The following is a 19,565-nucleotide window of genomic DNA, read 5'->3' on the forward strand; positions in this document are numbered from 1 at the left end:
TAATTACGATTACAGCAAAAGCTGGCATTTACATAGTGAGTTAATGTTTGCAAAGTTTTTTATGAACATGGGTTATCCCAAAAGACTTAATGAAGTTTTAGGCTCTTAAAGACTTTTGGGGACACTAAATATTACCACGTTTAAGCCTCTCAACAATTCTAGGGTTTAGGAACAACAGGGATTAAGATGGGGAAGAAAAATCAGACTTGTGATTCCAGTGGTTTAGAAAATTCCCTCTAACACAGCCCATGGTTGTCTTCTCTGCTACTTTTAATAGTCATAGTCTAAGAGAGTTGTCCCACGTGGTTCAATGGGGATACAATAGGGGGTGTTGACTTTAAATGATCACTCCATTGCAAATAGAAATAGGTTTTGAACAATGATACATGTAAAACCCAGTGGAATTGCTCATTGGCTCTGGGAGTGGGAAGGGAGAAGGGGAGGGAAAGAACATGAATCATGTAACCATGGGAAAATATTCTAAATTAATTAATTAAATAATTTTTTTAAAAGAAGAGAGCTGTCTATGGGCAATGAACTGTTAAGTAAAAACTTACCCAGTTCACAAAGCAACTATGTGTCCCTGATGGTTCATGAAACCAGAACTTCCCAGCTCTGTGGGTAAAGATTGCTATAAGGATTACTATCCCCATTTTATGGTTAAGAAAAGTGAGGTTCAAAGCCCTTAAGCAATTTTCCCAGCTAATAAGTACCAGAAGTAAAATCCAAACCCAAATCTTCTGTTCTTCCCACTCTGACATGCTGCCTCCTATTTATAGCCTTTGTGAAATCAAGGACAAAGAGGTAGCGTCTCTTTATTTCCCATAATATCTTACACATCTCAGGAAACCAATAGAGAGCTGTTGAATGAATAAATGATCAAGAAACACAGCCGTTTCAAGACTATCAAAACTTGGCCAAGTACAACATTCTAGAATCAGTACAAAGAGGGAATTATCCGTCCCAGAAAAATTCATGTTCGCTCCAAGACCTTTGTAAACTGAAAGGCTGAAAAAACGGGCTTTCAATATGAAGCTCACTTTCGGCCAACAGAAACGTACGGGATCTATTTTCCCTCCCCCGGGTGTCCATGATTCCCATTATCATCAGCAGGAGACAAAGATCCGAAGAGGGTTAGACCAGTTCATTCTGAATTCTGTCCTATCAACAACACAAGGAAATTTATTCACCAGATAAAACCATATAAATAGCAAAATACAACATTGATGTTTGCTTAAAAAGCGAAGTTTACACCCTTCTTGGTATTAATGCCTCAATGTCTGCCAGTGGTCTGTTGGGTTACTTGGCCTGGGCGACCCCTTGGGCAACAGGGATGCGGAAGTTCCCTGCTGGGGGCCGATCGGACCAGGCTGGGAGTTCGTGCTGCAGGGGGGTCCTCCTGGGATAGAACGTGTGGCTGAGGTCGTAGCTCAGGAGACAGCTCAGAGACGCCATGTAGATATCAGCAAATCGAGACAAGCGCCGCAGGAAGTAGGTAGGGTTCTGGTCGGTGCGAAACAGGCTTCCAAACTGGGAGTTGAAGAAATTCTTGGTCATTTCTCTATAAAAATAAAGAGGGTAAGGGGAAAGGAGAATGTTAAAATCAAGATTGAGCAGAAAAGAAAAAAAAAGTTGTTTTTTTACAAGGAAACTATCAATCAAAAGTATCTAATTTTATTAGATGAGGTTTTTTTCCACTTTGCAATCAATTTCATTTATTGTTTTTCCTTTTTTATTGTCATATAAAACTCACTTCCACATAAGTCATTGTAAGAGCAAAATCAGACATAACCAAAACCCCAAAATAAGGCCAAAGACACACTGATGTGGAAGAGGACCCCAACAGACAGGGATGGCATCATGTCATAAGTCTTTTAGGATTGTCCCAGACCAGTGCACTGTGGAGAAGAACCAAGTTTTCACAGATAATCCCCGTTCAATATCACTGTTATTGTGCAGAAGACTCTCCTGGTTCTGCTCATTTCAACCTGCCCCAGTTCCTGCAGATCTTTCCAGCTTTTTCTGAAATCATCTTGCTGATATGTGTGTGTGTGTGTGTGTATGTGTGTATGTGTGTGTGTGTGTGTGTGTGTAGCACAATAGTATTCCATCGCCAGCACATACCACAATTTGTATATCCATTCCCCAATGGATGGACATCCCCTCAATTTCTAATTCTTTGCCATGACAAAAAGAACTGCTATAAATATTTTTGTACAAGTCTTTTCCCCTTTTTTATTATCTCTTTGAGATACAGACCCAGTACTGGCATTACCGTATCAAGGGGTATGCAAAGTTTTATAGCCCTTTGGCAGAAAAGTTTTAAAAGAATAAATTCCCAAATGAACATTAAGTTTTCATAAAGAAAACAGCTTATACAATAATTTTTCAGAAGTAATTTCCATACACAGCTGGATAATTCAGTGAATTAAGAGCCAGACCTAAAGATGGGAGTTTCTGGGTGCAAATTTGACCTCAGACAATTCCTGGCTGCGTCACCCTGGGCAAGTCACTTAACCCCCATTGTCTAGCCCTTACCATTCTTCTGCCTTGGAACCAATAAGGTAAGGGTTTAAAAAAAAGGTAATTCCCATTCAATTATCTATTTGGGGACAGCTAGGCGGGACAATGAATAGGCCATCAAGTCGGAAGGAAGGAAGGAAGGAAGGAAGGAAGGAAGGAAGGAAGGAAGGAAGGAAGGAAGGAAGGAAGGAAGGAAGGAAGGAAGGAAGGGAGGAAGGAAGGAAGGAAGGGAGGAACGAAGGGAGGAACGAACGAAGGGAGGAACGAAGGGAGGAACGAACGAAGGGAGGAACGAAGGGAGGAACGAACGAAGGGAAGAACGAACGAACGAAAGACAAGGAGGAAGGGAGGGAGGAAGGGAGGAAGGGAGGGAGGGAAGGAGGGAGGGAGGAAGGAAGGAAGGAAGGAAGGAAGGAACGAACGAACGAACGAACGAACGAACGAAAGAAGGAACGAAGGAAGGAAGGAACGAAGGAAGGAAGGAACGAAGGAAGGAAGGAACGAATGAACGAACGACAGAAGGAACGAAGGAAGGAAGGAACGAAGGAAGGACAGGGAGGAAGGAAGGACAGGGAGGGAGGGAGAGAATTCTGAGAAACTTGGGCAAACTTAGATTAACTGGTACAGAATGAAATGATCAGAATAAGAATAACCACACAATAGTCATAAAAACTCAAAGGAAAGAAATCCTGAAAGACCTCAAAGGAATGAAAACGAAGCATGCCTCCCTCTTTTCATCAGAGAGGTGACAGACTACAGGTGTGAAATGAAGTATACATTTCAGACATGCTCCATGCATTATTTGTTTTGTTTAACTTCTTTGTTGTTACCAGGGAAGAATTTCAATAGCTTTGAGTAGAGTCCTTGAAAAGTGGCAGTCATTAAAAATCAATAAAACTTTGTTTTCATCTCTGCTTACAACAAAGTCCCCCTTCAGGAAGGAGAAACACTTCCACTGGCTTTTGAAAAGACAGGTGATGAGAGAGACAGAGACAGAGGCTGCACTTAAACATTTACAAGATACAAACCTTACCTCATCTCCTTTCTTTCCTTTTTCCACTCTTGCAAAATCACCTGAGACTCATCATCTCTGTGAATCTGAAAAAGGAGAACAGAAGGTAAGGGAGGGCATTCTTGCTCTTCAGTAATTAAAGTAAAAAGGAAATGGAGAGACCTGGAAATCACCTTTCCCTCACAGGTCTTACTTTCCAGTGCAGTTCCTAAGTCATCATCACAGTATCATAACTTACACTTCTGCCACTGGAGTCCTCCATGGATGCCTTATTATGGCACGGAAGCAGTCCTGGGATCTCAAAGACACAAGGTCTGGCCTTTAGTCCCCCAAGAGGGAAACATTTGCACCGCAGGCGATGGAATGTGACTGTGCAAGGACAAGCCTGGCTAAAGGCACAGAAATTCACCACCAGAAGGGTGGTCACCAAGTGGTACATTTTATTTTGGCTTTCACAAGTGATAAAACCATCTCTTAAAATGAAAAAACAAATTGAGGAACACTGGCCCCCACCAGTGGTACAGCAGGCCCAAGTGAATAAGGAAAAGGGAACAGGGCCCTTCTTCAAAGCTTATAATCTTAGCTTTGCCCAGGATACTAAGGTCAGAGGCTCCATTATCTACTCTCATCCTATGGCACTGGGTCCCCTGGGATCCTTCTCTGTAAAATAAAGGGTTGTATTAAATGATCTTCAAGGGATCCTCCTCCAATTTAAATCTATGATCCTATGGATCTTTTGAAGAACTAAAGAAACTCATGTTTATCATATTTATTATTGTCAAAGGCATCTTTAATTTCCCACTTCATCTATTCCCCATCTTCCCTTCCCCTCTTCCAATAAGCAACCATGTTTGCAACAGATGGCTTAGCTTCCTGATTCCAGGAGATCAAAGCCAATTAAAGTGGACCCTATCAGCCCACTCCCATCACTGTCACCACCACTCTCTTCTCCTTTCCTATAACTTTAGAAAGTGAGTCCTTCTCTCCAGAGCAGAGGGAGCCTGGAGAGTGATCCAAATCAGAATAAGGCATAATTGAGAACGCAGCTAGGTGGCTCAGTGAGTTAAGAGCCAGGCCTAGAGATGGTAGGTCCTGGATTCAAATCTGGCCTCAAATACTTCCTACCTGTGTGGCCCTGGGCAAGTTACTTAGCCCCAATTGCCTATCCCTTACCACATTTATGCCTTGGAACCATTACAGAGCATTGGTTCTAAGACAGAAGGTAAGGGTTTTTTTTTAAAAGATGCAATTGGGAGAGGTTTATAATTGTATTTTCGCAGAATTGTGATTTTAATTATAAAATATTTATAAATTATAATCATATTACAAAGTAAAACAAAATATAAATAATATTACATTTTAAAACTAAAATCAATATGCAGTCCATAGGGATCTTTTTCCACAGAATAACAGTCCCCATTTTTATTTTTATTTAGCACAACTTCCAGATCTTCCCATTTCCTCCCTTTGGATTTAGAGTTGCAAGAGACTTTACAGATTAACCAGACCAACCCCTTCATTTTACAGTTGGGGAACCAGAGGCACCAAGAGGTCATAAGACTTTAGGATTTTGTATAAATGGAGCCTTTGGACGTCATCCCCCACAAGTCCCTTAGTATTTCCCAAAATTCCCTTTTCCTACATCCCCATATTTTGCATAGTTTTATTTAAGTGGCAGTAACTCCTCCCTCTTTCCTTTTTGGACCTGCAACCAGGCTAAATTCAGGCAGTTCTTTTGTCCTATTTATAATTACTAAAACTTTTTAAATATAATACTTAGTTACTGAATATTGATTTTAAAGCCCACAGATTTAAAATTGGAAGGAACTTTACATATTTTCCAATCTCCTTATTCAACAGATGAGGAAACTAAAACGTGTCTATCTAAGCTTAGCCAAAGGTGGCACAGGTACTAAGGAGCACAGCCAAGAGTCCAACCCACACTGAACAAGCCAACTTGCCCAAGATCCCACAGCTAGTTCGGATAGAGCCTGGCCTCAAATGCAGGTCCCCTGGTTCCAATGCTCTTTCCCTATAACCAGATGCCCCTGGGAATCTACTAAGATCAGAGTCCTGATCTAAAATAAACCTTCTTCTGATTTTCCATTCTTCACTCAAGTCATCTCTCTTTAAAATGTACCATTCAAAAACAAATACAAAAAATTGGATCACTCAAAGGAAAAAGCAGATGTGAACTCACTCAGCAGATCATAGCTGCTCTCTAATGCCCATCAGACCAAGAGAGAATGCCAACCCCAAGGCTAACCCAGCCAGCCTCACTCAGAGGCCCAAATTCCCAAAGGTATAAATGCAGTAATCAAAGCCAGAGACAGAGGATAGCCAGCAACAGGTGGCTTCTCCCCTCTCTCTCCTGGTTGGGCAAGGGGTAGGGAGGGGAAAGGAGACGCATGATTTTAGAAACTTAAGTCAAACACTAAACAGCTGAATGGCCTCTCCAGGATGCCAGCTTGAAGCTGCCTTCTACTATCATAACTGAGGTCATCCACTCTACTCCTAGTCATCATCTGTTCAAAACCAAAATCTGCCCAAATACCGCTTCCCCAGTTAGGTCTTTCCTGATCCCCAGTCATCACCACCCCACACCTGCTGCCCCTACTCACACACTCTCCCCATCTCCAAAACCTGAGATGGTTTTCTACATATAGTTTGTATTTACTAGTCTGTGCAGGAATGCTTTCCCCCACTTGAATGTAAGCTCCTAGAGGGCAGGTCCTCTTTATTTTTGTCTCTGGATCTCCGGTGCCTGGCACATAGTAGGTACTTAATAAACACTCACTCAGCAACTGAACTCCAGATATTCAAGCCTCACTATAAAGTAATGAGATTGGTTTTTTTAAACAAAATGGGCCAGGATTTATACCAACACAAAGCTGGTCGTTGAAGAGTCCAAAGTGCCTGGAATTCCTTTTTCAGACCACCTTTCATCAGTTTATAAAACATATGAAAAAACTAAGTCCATTATTTTATATATACACAGCCTCATTTGGTTGATTTTTTAACTACCCTTCCCCTTGCCAAAAAAAAAGTGTGGGTTACCCAGCTTGATCATGCATCTTATTCATTAGAGTTGGCTTCAAATGAGTCTCTGTTCTTGCTAAAAATTCAAATCTATATTGTCTTGGGCCAGGAAGCTGGTCGAATCGGGGAGGTTTCAGTTAACCCCTGCCACACCAGTTAATCCCACCACACCAGCTGGGACTATGAAGATCAAAGAATTGGTAGTCACATAACCCAGTTTTCCCACAGAAACCCTAAAGAGATTTCAAGGGGTTCGTGAACTTGGATGAAGGTGAAAAAAAATGCATCTTCAAATCCACTCTCCTTTAGTGACTCTACAATCTTAAGTGTTTTATTTCACACATTTAGAAGTATTATCCTGAAGAGTTCCATAAGCTTTATCACAGTGCCCAGGCGTCCGTGACACAGAGAAGGTTAAGAATTGTGTCCAGCACTATGTTATCCAGCTCCCTAGGCAAGCCAAGGGCACAAAAGGGCTGCTTATATTTGGGATGCTCAAAAACTAGTGCGCGCGCACACATGCACACGTTTATAGTCTTTTAAAAAAGGGTTAAACACATTTTACAAAGATATCAAGAGTGCCTAGGAAATCCCATGAAAGAAAAATGAGAAAACTGAGACAAAAGTCCACGTGAGAGAAGACCCAAAACCAGTTTAGCCAAAAGACAAAACTGAAGGCGACTGAAGGGGGAATATGTGCCAGGCCCCCTCTCTGGGGTTTCCAGGGCATTCTGCTCACTGTTTACCTGCTACTGCATGGCAAAGGTGCCAGCCAGGTGCCTGCCTTCTTTTTTAAAAGTTATCTGGGAAGTTGGGAATTAAAAATCCTAAGAAGAGGGCACCTGGTTGGCTAAGAGAGAGCAGCTATTCTTTACCCCTCACCCTGAGATCAGGATCAAATTAAGATTGTCATGCTCGAACCAGACCAAAAAGAGGAAGAAGAGAGGGAAAAGAAGGGAGGCTTCATGTGGGAACCCAAAACTTCACAGAGGAGAAACACAAAATGCCAGCTTTGCCCCTCTCACTGGGGAGCCTTCCATGAGGGGAAAACTGACAGGTTTCAATTCACATTAAATGTTAAATATAATATGGACATTATAATTATTAATATTTTAAATTGTTATTAATTTATATTATTTGTCATAGTAAATGTATTCTATAAATTAAGTTATATTTAAATGTATATTAAATACCATTTAAATACTAAATACAATTTTAAAGGCTCTAAAAGGGTGAAAGAAACACAAATGATATGATCATTTTGGGGGAGCCAGAAGGGACCTTAAAAGGCTCCTAGTTCAATGTTCTCATTTTGTAAATAAATGGATAGCCTGAGAGAGGTGACTTGGCCAAAGTCACATTGCAGAGTTTGGATCTGAGCCTAGGACCTCTGACTCCATCTCCTGGGCTCCTTCTATGATACCACACCCTAGACCAACATGGGGGAGAGAATTAAGAGTCAGAAGACATGGGGTCAAGTCTCAGCTCCCCCAGCACAGTATCTGAATAAATTAATAAATGCCTAACAGTGGACTAATAAATCCTCATGGTCATATTGGGCAATTTAAAAGTAAAAATAAAATACAGAAGGTAGTGAATAGCTGATTCTAGTGGTTAAGTTTTTTGTTGTTTTGTTTTCAGAGATGAAATCAGGGAAGTCTTCGCCAAGGACATGGCACCTTGGAATATCTATAAATTTTGATTGTTGATATCACTTTTGAGGCCGGGTTAGCTATTAAAAAGTATGAATGAGAAACCCAGGCAAGGAAAAGCCAGAGTCTCATCCTGCCACCATCCAGAAGCCTGAAGGAGAATTGGACATGGTTAGAGTTTGAAGGGACCTAAAAAACCCTTGAGTCTAATCTACACATTTTCGAAAATGAGAAGGTAGCCAGGAGGCTACAGCAAAGAAATGGCCTGACTGAGCTAAACTAGGCTTTTTAGAGGCCCTTTCATAGAGGGGGAAAGCCTTTAAAAAAAAACCACCCTCTCAAATGATTTATCTGTAGTCCCTGGAGTTGATCTAAAGTTTATAGAACCTAACCATGATTAAACAAGAAATGCCTGCAATGACTTGGGCTACTGCAATCCCTCCAGATTTAAGGAAAGGAGAAGAGAGGAGGGAAAGGAAAGAGAGAAGAAAGAGGAAGGGGAAGGAGATGGGGAAGAGAGGAGAAAAGAGGAAAGGGGATTGGAGGGGAGAGGAGAGAAGTACAGAAGAGATAGGAGGAGATAAGGTAGATGGAGGGAAGGGAAAGGGGATGAAAGGAGAAGAGGGAGAAAGAAAGGGACAGAGAAGAGGGAAGGGGAAAGAGAAGAGGGAGGGAAAGAAATCTCCCAAACCTGCATCTGTTCCAATAATCCAGTCAGAGTCTGCAGCCAGGTCATGGTTTGAATGTACTGCTCAGTGTTCATAATCTTGATCTCGGATCTCAGCTCTGGAATAATGGCTCCAGTCCGCCAGCCATGTTTCAGGGTCAAATCCTGCCAAGCACCAACATTAGTCTTAAGCTCCATTACCTCCTTCTGCTACAATCAGCGTTTGTTCAATGGTTTCTTATTTGTCACAGTTAGTTATTAACCAAGCTGGATGAATGAATTGCATTAAATTAATAACATTCCATCCCAAGGCTTTAACTATCTCAAACCCATGAAAAAGTTCAGTCTGGGAATCAGGGCAAATGCTTGGCTGCTGAGATCCCAGAAGGCTGTGGTCTAGAGAAGAGTACAATGAGCAATAAGAAGGAACAATTTGTGCTTATATTTAAATAATAACAACAAAGTAACTGATAAACTTAAGTTTTGATAAAGATCCCAGAAATCAGTTGCTTCTCTGTGTGACCTAGAAATTCACTCCACCCCTGTGAGCCTCAGTTTCTTCACCTATCAAAATGAGGGGGTTGGACTAATGTCACAACTATTAAGTGGCAGAGTCTAAAATTGAACCCAAATCTCAGGACTTCAAATTTAAAACTGTTTGCCCTCTACAGCCTCTCTTTTTTTTTTTTTTAGGATCTTCAATGGCAACACATTCAGGACCCTTGAGAATGTATTATTATGAATTCAAATCCAGCCTCAGACACTTCCTAGCGATGTGACCCCAGATAAGACATTTAGCCCTGTTTGCCTCAGTTTTTTCATCTGTAAATTAATTTCCTGAAGAAGGAAATAGTAAGCCCCTCCAGTCTCTTTGCCAAGAATTCCCAAAGGGGTCCGGAGAATCAGAAATTACTGAAAAGGAACTGAACAACAACAATGGTGACAAATTCTGATCCCTTGTGAACCTTGACTTTTGCCAATAGTCAAACATTATAGAGTACAAATCAGTGAATAAAAATGATCCTAGCACAGCTGATGTTTGGAAATGTTTCTACATAGTTTAAAGGTTTACAAAATGTTTTCTGTACACTGTTTCATTTGACTCTCACAAACCCTTCTCAGTGGGGTAACTCCAAGCATTACTAGCCCTGCTTTACACAGGAGTAAACTGAGGCACCGTCCATAGTCCCAGAGCTAAGAAATATCGGGATCTGAGATCTCAGACAGGAGCCGTGGATGAATATTAAACTGGGTCAGTCCCGAGAAGCAGGGAAAGATGAGCCTGGATTGTCTGGGCTGTGGAGGTAACAAAGAGCTTTCAATCACCCCAAATTGCTGGTTGTTGCAAAAATCCTCCTCTTTAGACACACATTGCTCTAGCATGGAACATCAAGCCCTTATGAGAAATGGCATCACAATTCAAGGGATAATGGAAAACTGCTCAGTGGGTGTAGCCAAGTGCAGCCTGTACTCACTGGTGGCTTCTGTGAGATAAGTGGAGAATAAGACAGTACGGTGGGGATAGCCAGGCAGTGGACAGAGCACCAAGCCTAGAGAACAGAGGTCCTGGGATCCAGGCTGGCCTCAGACACTTCCCAGCTGTGTGACCCTGGGCAAGTCATTTAACCTCCATTACTTAGCCCTTACTACTCTTCTGCCTTGGAACCAATACATAAGATTCATTCTAAGATGAAAGGGAAGGATTTTTTTAAAAAGACATTATGGTATGATCAGAAAAGTCTTTTTTTCTGTAAGTCTGAGACCCAGCAGATGGCCCAAGGAAATAGCCCATAACTACCACCCAGGCCACACCAAAAGCACAAAAAAAGGTTGGGGTGGATAAAGGATTGACTGGGAATTAGAAACACCTAGTTCAAATGCCACCCCAGGCACTATGGACAACTCACTTAATCTCTCAGTGCCTTAGTTTCTCCAACTGCAAACTAGGAGTGGGAATGGATTCAGTGGCTCTCAAGATCCTTCCCAGTCCTGGATCTATAAGCATATGACCTTATAAGGTCTCCTTATGGGAAAACAAAAGTGAAAACTTCACAAAATAAGAAGATGTTCTGTGGGGAGGAGGCTTGGGAAGGGAATCACGTAGCTGTAGAACACACAGCATCCTTGAACTCTCAGACCTACCCATGCCAAACGCAGGTTCAAATGCATTCCATAAAAATGAGAATTTGTGGTGTGCTGGTCCACGTGCCTTCCCCTCCAATGTGATCTTCCATCTAGGGCTGAGTTAACCTATATTTCTTCATGGACCTGTCTCTTTGAAAATAAGCTCCAGGAGGGCAAGGACTATCTCTGCCTCTTCTCATATCCCCAGTGATTAGCACAAGGCAGCACATAATTTTTGATGCTGAAGTTGTTTCAGTCCCCTAGGAAAGAAACAGCTTCCCACATTTAAAGCTATCTATGTCTTTGTTGTTGTCGTTCAGTTGTTTTTAGCTGCATCTGACTCTGATTTGGGGTTTTCTTGGCACAGGAGTGGTCTGCCATTCCTTCTCCAGCTCATTTTACAGATGAGGAAACTGAGGCAAACAGTTATAAGTGATTGATCCAGCATCATACAAGGATTTGAGGCTAGATTTGAATTTAAGATCTCCAGGCTCCAAACCCACTGGTCTAGCCACTGCAGCACCTCACAGTGGGCACTTAATGAATGCTTACTGACTTGACTCTGTATCTCCAGTGCCTGACACATTAAATTGTTTAGTCTGTTGATTAATGGACTAAACAGTCTTGAAAAAAGACAGAAATTCCTTAACAGATGGGAATGGTCCCTAGTCTTCTACTGACACCAAAAGTACTGTACATTGATTCCCTTTTCATTAACTGGAAACATCCACTGACTCCAGCAGGATGGTGGGAAGGAAATACTTACAGCCAGATCGCTATATATGTGATCTCCAAAATACAACACTTTGGAACCCCTCCATCCAGTAAGCTTCAAAAATTCATATAAATTGCCCTGTAACAAGAGAAAATACCTGTTATCGCATGGGAGGAGTGCTGACACATTTATTCACAGCTTCACAAGGCAACATAGAGATGAGCCATGTAGCATGATGGACAATGGGCTGGCGAGACCTTCAGAAAGTGTTCAGATCCTAAGCCTCTGCCACATTCTGGCAGGGGGACACTGGATCATGTCACTTCATCTGTGGGTGCTCCAAGTGGGCGCTCTAATCCTCCATGACTAATGGTCAGAGATCTGCATCAGGGAAGAAAGTTCTAAGTCCAAGAGTTCCCCATGATGATAAAATCAAAAGTCTGGATCCAGCCCAAAAGACCACACAGGGTCAAGGGTCCTATGACCCCAAAATTAGTTTTTTTATATTACTGTCCCACATTGTAGACAAAATATGTGTATTAAACCCTGAACTTCACCATCACATTAAGACTTCTTTGTTATTGTTCAGAAATGTTCTGTTATATCTGACTCTTCATGACCCTATTTGGGATTTTCTTGGCAAAGATACTGGAGTTATTTGTCATTTCCTTCTCCAGCTCATCTTACATATGAGGAAACTGAGGTCAATAAAGTGAAGTCACTTAAACTGAGACCAATAGGGTGAAGTGACTTGCCTAGGGTCACTCAGTGTCTGAGGCTGGATTTGAACTCAGGAAGTTCAGGCATTCTATTCATTGTGCCACCTAGATGCCCTCTAAGGATGTTTTATATCATTAATATATATCAATGAAATATTTAATAATATAATTATATTTATATAATAATGTGATATATTAGATATTTGTGTGATAATATAATTGAGTCGATATAATTAATAGTATAAAATATATCATTATCTGCCAACCCTAAAATCAAACATCATGAAGGAAGGAAAAGAAACAATGTGGTAGAGAGTGGACAAAGAACCAGCCTTAGACTCTCAAGACCTGGGTTCAAGTCCTTGCCTCGGACACAAACCGGCTAAATGACCATGAGCAAGTCCCTTCAAGTTTCAATGCCCCTGAAGACAAGTTATCCACATGGATCAGTAGAAAGAATTTCCTTATCTGAGAGTTCCCCACACCAATGAAAACAAAGGTCCGATTAAAAACACAACTAGAATGTTCTCTCCATAATACCTGTTTGTAAATCTGGCCTTTTTCCAGCTTGTGGATTTTATCCCAAAGGAGCACACCTCTTTCAGTCACCTTACGGAATGGTCTAACGAGAGAAGCATTAGGACATGTTAGTACAGGGTTTTGCTGTTATTGTGATTATATATGTACTCAGCATTTTAAGGTTTTCAAAGCATTTTACAAACATTCTATCATTTGAGTCTCGAAAAATCCAGAGAGGTAGTTGCTATCATGATCCCCATTTTACGGATGAAGAAATAGCCTCGGGGTGTTCCTTGACTTGCCCAGGGTTGCCCAGCTAGTAGGAGTCAGGGGCAGGATTTAAACTCGAGATTTCCTGATTTTCAAGCCCAACAATCTTTCCCCAGAAAAGCGCCAGGAGAGGTGACTGAACAGGTGTTCTGGGAACACTAGGAAAACAGAGCTTTCCAGGAGCCAGAATGGATTCTCTTGGAAGTTTCCTTCCACTAATCTCACTCCCTACTTTAGAGGGTCAGCCTACTGGCCAACAGTGACAGAAAGAAAAATCAAACAGTCTATTTATTAAGGACTTTGGCACTGGGGATACATACACAAAGGTGAAAACAAAGCAGCCCAAACACTCAGAGAGTTCTCACTCTCTAAGGCAGGCAGAGGCAGGCGCAACTGACAAAGCTGGTGCAACTGACAAGGCTGGCGCAACTAACAAGAGCACTAGATGTTCTGATGGCCATCACCACCTGCCTCCGGGCCTGTCTCCCCAGGAAGAGTTTAAACTGAGTCAATGTCAGGCTGGAAAAGGGTCTCTCCACAATCAATAATTCATGAAGTGCCTTCTCTGCGTTCAATGTGGAACTGCTGGAGATAAGGAAGGCAAAACAAGATAGTCCTAACTCTTGAGAAATTTATATTCTAAGAATTTTTTTTAAACCCTTACCTTCTCCTTTAGAATCAATACTATGCATTGGTTCCAAGGCAAATGAACAGTAAGGGCTGGGCAATGGGGGTCAAGTGACTTGCCCAAGGTCACACAGCTAGGACATGTCCAGGGGCAGATTTGAACTCAGGACCTGCAGGCCTGGCTCTCAATCCACTGAGCTACCTACCCTCCCCCAACAAGCATTTATTAAGCACCAGCTAGGTGGCTTACAGGATAGAGCACTAAGTCTAGAGTCCATAAGACCCAAGTTCTAATCCAGCCTCAGGCACTTTCTAACTCTGTGACCCTGAGTAACTCATTTAACTTCTGTTTGTCTTAATCCACTGGAGAAGGCAACAGCAAACCATTCCAGTATCTTTGCCAAGAAAATCCCATGGACAATCTGGTCCACAGAGTTATGAAGAGTCAGATACAACTGAATCAACTGAACAAAAACTGCATGTGCCAAGCCACTGGAGATACAAAGTAAAAACAAGATAGTCCTGGCATTCTAAAAAACATGTATGGGGGGCACCTGGGTGACTCAGTGGATAGAGGCACCAGGTCTGGAGAAGGGAGGTCCTGGGTTCAAATCTGGCCTCAGGCAATTCCCAGCTGTGTGACCCTGGGCAAGTCACTTGACCCCCATTGCCTAGCCCTTACCACTCTTCTGTCTTGGAGCCAATACACAGTATTGATTCTAAGATGGAAGGTAAGGGTTAAAAATAAATAAATGAATGAATGACATCAAAAGCATTCATTAAGCACCTACTATAAGCTCAAGAAATTGGAACAAAAGTGAAACTATCCCTGCCCATTTTGTGTGCATGACCCTGAACAAATCAATGCTTTTTTCTAAACAACTCAGAAGGCCGCCTTGGAGACATGCTTCTCAACTATGCAAAGCAGAAGGGGGCAGACAGCTTGCATGCTGAATGAATGAGGATTCAAAAATAATTCAACAGCCTAGAAGGACAAACTGAAACCAGGATGATGAAATTTAAGGGAGAGAAAGAAAACCTCAGCAACTGAACTTCAAAAAACCTCTTCCTTTTTAAAAAACTACTTTCAAAAAAGCCAACTACATGAGTGTACATTAAAGGAAACTCGGAAGGGCAGCTGGGTAGTTCAGTGGATGGAGAGTCAGGTCTGGAGCTGGGAAGAACTGGGTTCTAATCTGGCTTCTGACACTTCTTAGCTGGGTGACCCTGGGCAGGTCACTTAGCCCCCACTGCCTCGTGCTTACCACTCTTCTGCTAGGAGCCAATAAAGAGCATCAATTCTAGGACAAAAAGTAAAGAGTTTTAAAAAACTATTTTTAATAAACCCCTACTTTTCGTCTTAGAGACAATACTGTGTATTGGTTCCAAGGCAGAAGAGTGGTAAGGGCTAGGCAATGGGGGTTAGGTGACTTACTCAGGGTCACACAGCTGGGAAGTGTCTGAGGTCAGATTTGAACCCAGGACTTCCCATCTCTAGTCCTGGCTCCCATAAAAAAATTATTTTGAAATAAAGGAAGACTGGCATAATAACAGTTCATGTAGAGGGGGGTAAAATAGGGGTTTTGATTGACTACAGATTTCACATAAGCCACCAGTGTGATGTCAGTTAAAAAGGATCATCCAAACATGGGCAGCATTTGTAAAAATATCGGCCTGGAACAAGGGAAGTAACAGTCACCAGAGGCTTCTCTCCTGATCTTTACTAGTAGCACTCTGGGGGAGGCAAAGAGTGTGTAATGAAGAGAGAAAGGGCCTTGGAATCAAGAAGACCTGAATTTGGGATCTGCCTTTAACACATTCAGGCTGAGCAACCTTGGACAAGTCACTTAACCTGTAAGACTCTAAGAGAGGAGATGTCAACCTGCACTGATTTCCTCATCTGGGAATCACAGATCCAATCCCTCCCCCTACCTAAAAGAACCATACTTGCATTTATATTATACTGCTTTATTATTTATCATGCTATTTATATAGTGCATATATACCATATACTATGATAAATACTATTATATTATTATACTATTTATTATATCTTAGTATACCATTAATATACTATATACTAATTTATTATACTATATATTATTATACATTATATATATATATATACTATTAGTATATTATTATACTATTAAGGTTTGTCGAGTCTTTTCTTTAAAATAACCTTGAAAAAGTATTGGGAACTTGAAGACAGCTGGGTGACTCCATGGATGGAGAGCCTGGCCATGAGATGGGAGGTCTTGGGTTCAAATTTAGCCTTAGACAGTACTAATTCTAAGACAGAAGGTTAGGGGTTTTAAAAAAACTAACTACTATATTATAATCAACACTGTGAATTGGATCCAAGGCAGAAGAGCAGTAAGGGCTAGTCAATGAGGGTTAGGTGACTCACCCAGGGTCACCCAGCTAGGAAGTGTCTGAAGCTAGATTGGAACCCAAGTTCTCCATCTCTTGGCCTGGCTCTCAAATCCTCTTGGCCACCTGGCTGCCCTTTTAGATGTGTTTTTCTTTTTATTTTTTAATCTTACCTTCCATCTTAGAATCAATACTGTGTATTGGTTCCAAGCAGAAGAGTGGTAAGGGCTAGGGAATGGGGGCTAAGTGACTTGTCCAGCTAAAAAGCACCTGAGGCCAGATTAGAACCCAGGACCTCCTGTCTCTGGGCCCCAGTTCTCAATTCACTGAGCCACCCAGCTGCCCCACTTTTAGATAAGTCTTAAAGTGTTGGCCAAGGCTCAGAAAGATGGGTCCCAGAAAAACAATGGGTAAAAACCACAGGGAAGCAGATTCTAGTCTCAGAATACAAGGAATCATTTCCCAACCATTAAAACACCTACAATCAAATGGACTGCCTTGACAATCATGGCTCCCTGCCATTGTAATCCTTGAGGAATGGGGGTTGTATATATGAATTCCCACAATGGGTAGGGAATTGGACTAGACACATCATTCAGATCCTTTTTTATATTCCTAAGATTCTCCATGTCTCATCTTTATAAAACAAGCTAGATTTTTATCTTCTAATATATACAACTTGTTTATAAGCCTGACTCTGTAAAATGGAGATTTGAACCCTAGACTTCAATCCCCAGAAGTCCTTGGTATTTCCCAGAATTCCCTATAATCTCACCTGAGTCTCCCCCTGGGCGAGATCACAATGAGTATTTAAACTGGTGGCAATGCCTACCTCGCCCTCTTCTATGCTCTTACTCACTCTCTGCTTTGAATGGACTAATCAGCCCTAGGCACATGGTTTTCTTATTTGTGTTTTCTTTATTCCTTGATTTCTAATAATCTTTAATAAACCTCTTAAAATATAATAATTTTATTACTAGAGACTAATTTAATTTTTACAACTCTGACAGTCAAGGATGAGCTGAGAACTGTTTGGATGGATTTTTCACCCTCACAGAATTCTTTGTCCAAAGGGGCTTACATTTTTTTTAAACTAAAAATATATATAATATAGATTTATTCATGAGCAAGGATGCTTGTGAATTCATCAGTTTCCCCAATTTCACCCTCAATTTTGCCCTACGCTGTGCCCTGATTCTAGCATGCATAAAGTCCATGCCTAACATCTCGCCTCCTGGGAAAGCTGTGTCTCACCTCCGCCGGTCATTGAAGAAGTTTGGTTTCTCGGCCTGAACAATAACGACGTCAAACATATCCCGCCAGTCCTTCCCAACGATGTATCGCATTCCTTTGTCCCTAAAAATTCACAGCCATGTTAGTGTGATGTTAAAGGCATTCTCCTACACATTTTTCCAGTTTTTCAGTTTTGGACTTTGGGCTTCCAAGTAAGGCACTAAGTCAGACTCACACGAAGCTACTGGGGCTGTTGGTGATAAGGAACATCTTCTTGCCATGATCAGCTAACTTGGCCAGCACCGCTCGGGTCTGCTCAGCATAGCAAATATACTTCTCTAAGAGAGAAGAAGAGAGAGAGAAATCCACACAGATATTAAATTCACAAATACACTTCTCTAAGGGACAGGGAAGTCCATAGAGATAATAAATTCACCAGCATGGAGAAGGGATTAAGAGGATTGGACTTGGGAGTCAGGAAGACTGGGGTTCAAATCCTACCTCGAATACCTATTGTGAGCCTAGGTAAGTCATTTAACCTCATGAACTCTGTTTCCTCATCTGGAAAATGAATAGTTGGACTCAAATGGTCTGACACTAATATTGCCGCCCCTATGGGGTGGGCCCATATCACCTCATAATTTAACTATTGCACTAGACTTCTGCTTGGTCTCTCTCCACTCCAGTCCATCACCTTCTCCCAAATCTATCTATATCTATCTAAGTGATCTTCTTAAAGACCTGGACTTGACTGCAGCAATGTAGCCAGAAGGAAGAATCACAAAACGATGGGAACTCAATGTTGGGGGGGGGGGGGGGGGCAGTTAGGTGGCTCAGTGGATAGAGTATCAGGCCTGGAGTCAGGAAGACCTGGGTTCAAATCTGGACTCAGACACTTCTTAGCTGTGTGACTCTGGACAAGTCACTTAACCCCAACTGTCTAGCTCTCACCGCTCTTCTGCTGTAGAATTGATTCTACAACAGAAGGTAAAGCAGCCCCTGAAAGCAGGGGCTACAGTGAAAGTCACCTATCTTGTGCCTCTGGTCTGTGCTACTCCAGGGCATAGACAGACAGAGATACAGGGAAGGTGGCCCTGTTCTGTATTCAAGAACATCCTCAAGGCACCTTTGAGCTTCATAAGTTCACAACTCTAGATCTGGGAGGGCTCTCAAAGGCCATCCAGTGCAGCTCTCTCACTTTACAGAAGAGGAAACTGAGGCCCAGAGAAACGAAGTGATCTGCCCAGAGTCCCTCGGTTCATAAGTGATAACTAGAGCTGGAATTCAAAATGACTACTATAACTCCAAGTTCAAGGCTCTTCAAGCAGCTAACCTGAGGAAACACACTTCTATCCCCAGGGGTAGGACAAAAAGGGAAATGGAAGAAGTCTTCATAAAGAATGGGAAATTCTGAGTCTTAGAGTTTTGTTTGTTTGTTTTGATCCTTTCTTTGTATCCCAAGATTAACTCGATGCCTGGCACACAGAAGGCACTTAATAAATGCTCATCAACTTGACTCACCAATATCTGCTTCAATTGCTCTGTACATGATCCCTTTGATGTGGACATCTCTGATTGAATCCTGCAAAGAGATCGATACACTTTAATCAGCAAGGGAAAAAAGTTACAAACAGTTTGAAGACATGAAAGCTTGCAACCCTATTCAATCCAACAACCTCAAAGCAATGACTAACTGCTCACCCATAAACCAGGAGCAGACAGCAGAGTGAATTAAAAACCAGAATCCTACTATATGGTGTTTACAAGAAACACATTTGAAGCGGGGAGACGCACACAGAGTAAAGGTAAAAGGATGGAGCAGAATTTATTATACATCATCTAAAGTAAAAAAAGCAGGAATAACAATCATGATCTCAGACAAAGCTAAAGTAAAAACAGATCTGATTAAAAGAGACAAGGAAATTACATCTTGATAAAAGGTACTATAAACAATGAAGTAATATCATTACTACACATTTATTCATTAAATGGTATAGTATCCGGATTTTTAAAGGAGAAACTAAAGGAGCTTAAGGAGTAAATAAATAGCAAAACTACATAAGTAGGGTCCCTTATTAGCAGAGCTCAAGAA

At 41.6% G+C, this 19,565-nt stretch overlaps 1 protein-coding gene across 1 annotated transcript in view; it reads right to left on the minus strand.

The window, feature by feature from the left end:
* Positions 1-790: 790 nt before the first annotated feature.
* The window catches only part of NT5DC3 (5'-nucleotidase domain containing 3), a 68,021-nt gene continuing 49,246 nt past the window's right edge, over positions 791-19,565 (minus strand). Inside the window, exons 7-14 of the mRNA XM_007503339.3 lie at positions 18,995-19,055; positions 17,709-17,811; positions 17,495-17,596; positions 12,992-13,073; positions 11,784-11,870; positions 8,918-9,058; positions 3,557-3,621; positions 791-1,561 (exon numbers count right to left, since the gene is read on the minus strand). Coding sequence (XP_007503401.1) covers positions 1,300-1,561; positions 3,557-3,621; positions 8,918-9,058; positions 11,784-11,870; positions 12,992-13,073; positions 17,495-17,596; positions 17,709-17,811; positions 18,995-19,055 — 903 coding nt within the window. The 3' untranslated portion in view covers positions 791-1,299. The remainder of the gene's footprint in view (positions 1,562-3,556; positions 3,622-8,917; positions 9,059-11,783; positions 11,871-12,991; positions 13,074-17,494; positions 17,597-17,708; positions 17,812-18,994; positions 19,056-19,565) is intronic.

Source organism: Monodelphis domestica, chromosome 5 (assembly GCF_027887165.1).
Source record: "Monodelphis domestica isolate mMonDom1 chromosome 5, mMonDom1.pri, whole genome shotgun sequence".
Lineage (NCBI taxonomy): Eukaryota > Metazoa > Chordata > Mammalia > Didelphimorphia > Didelphidae > Monodelphis > Monodelphis domestica.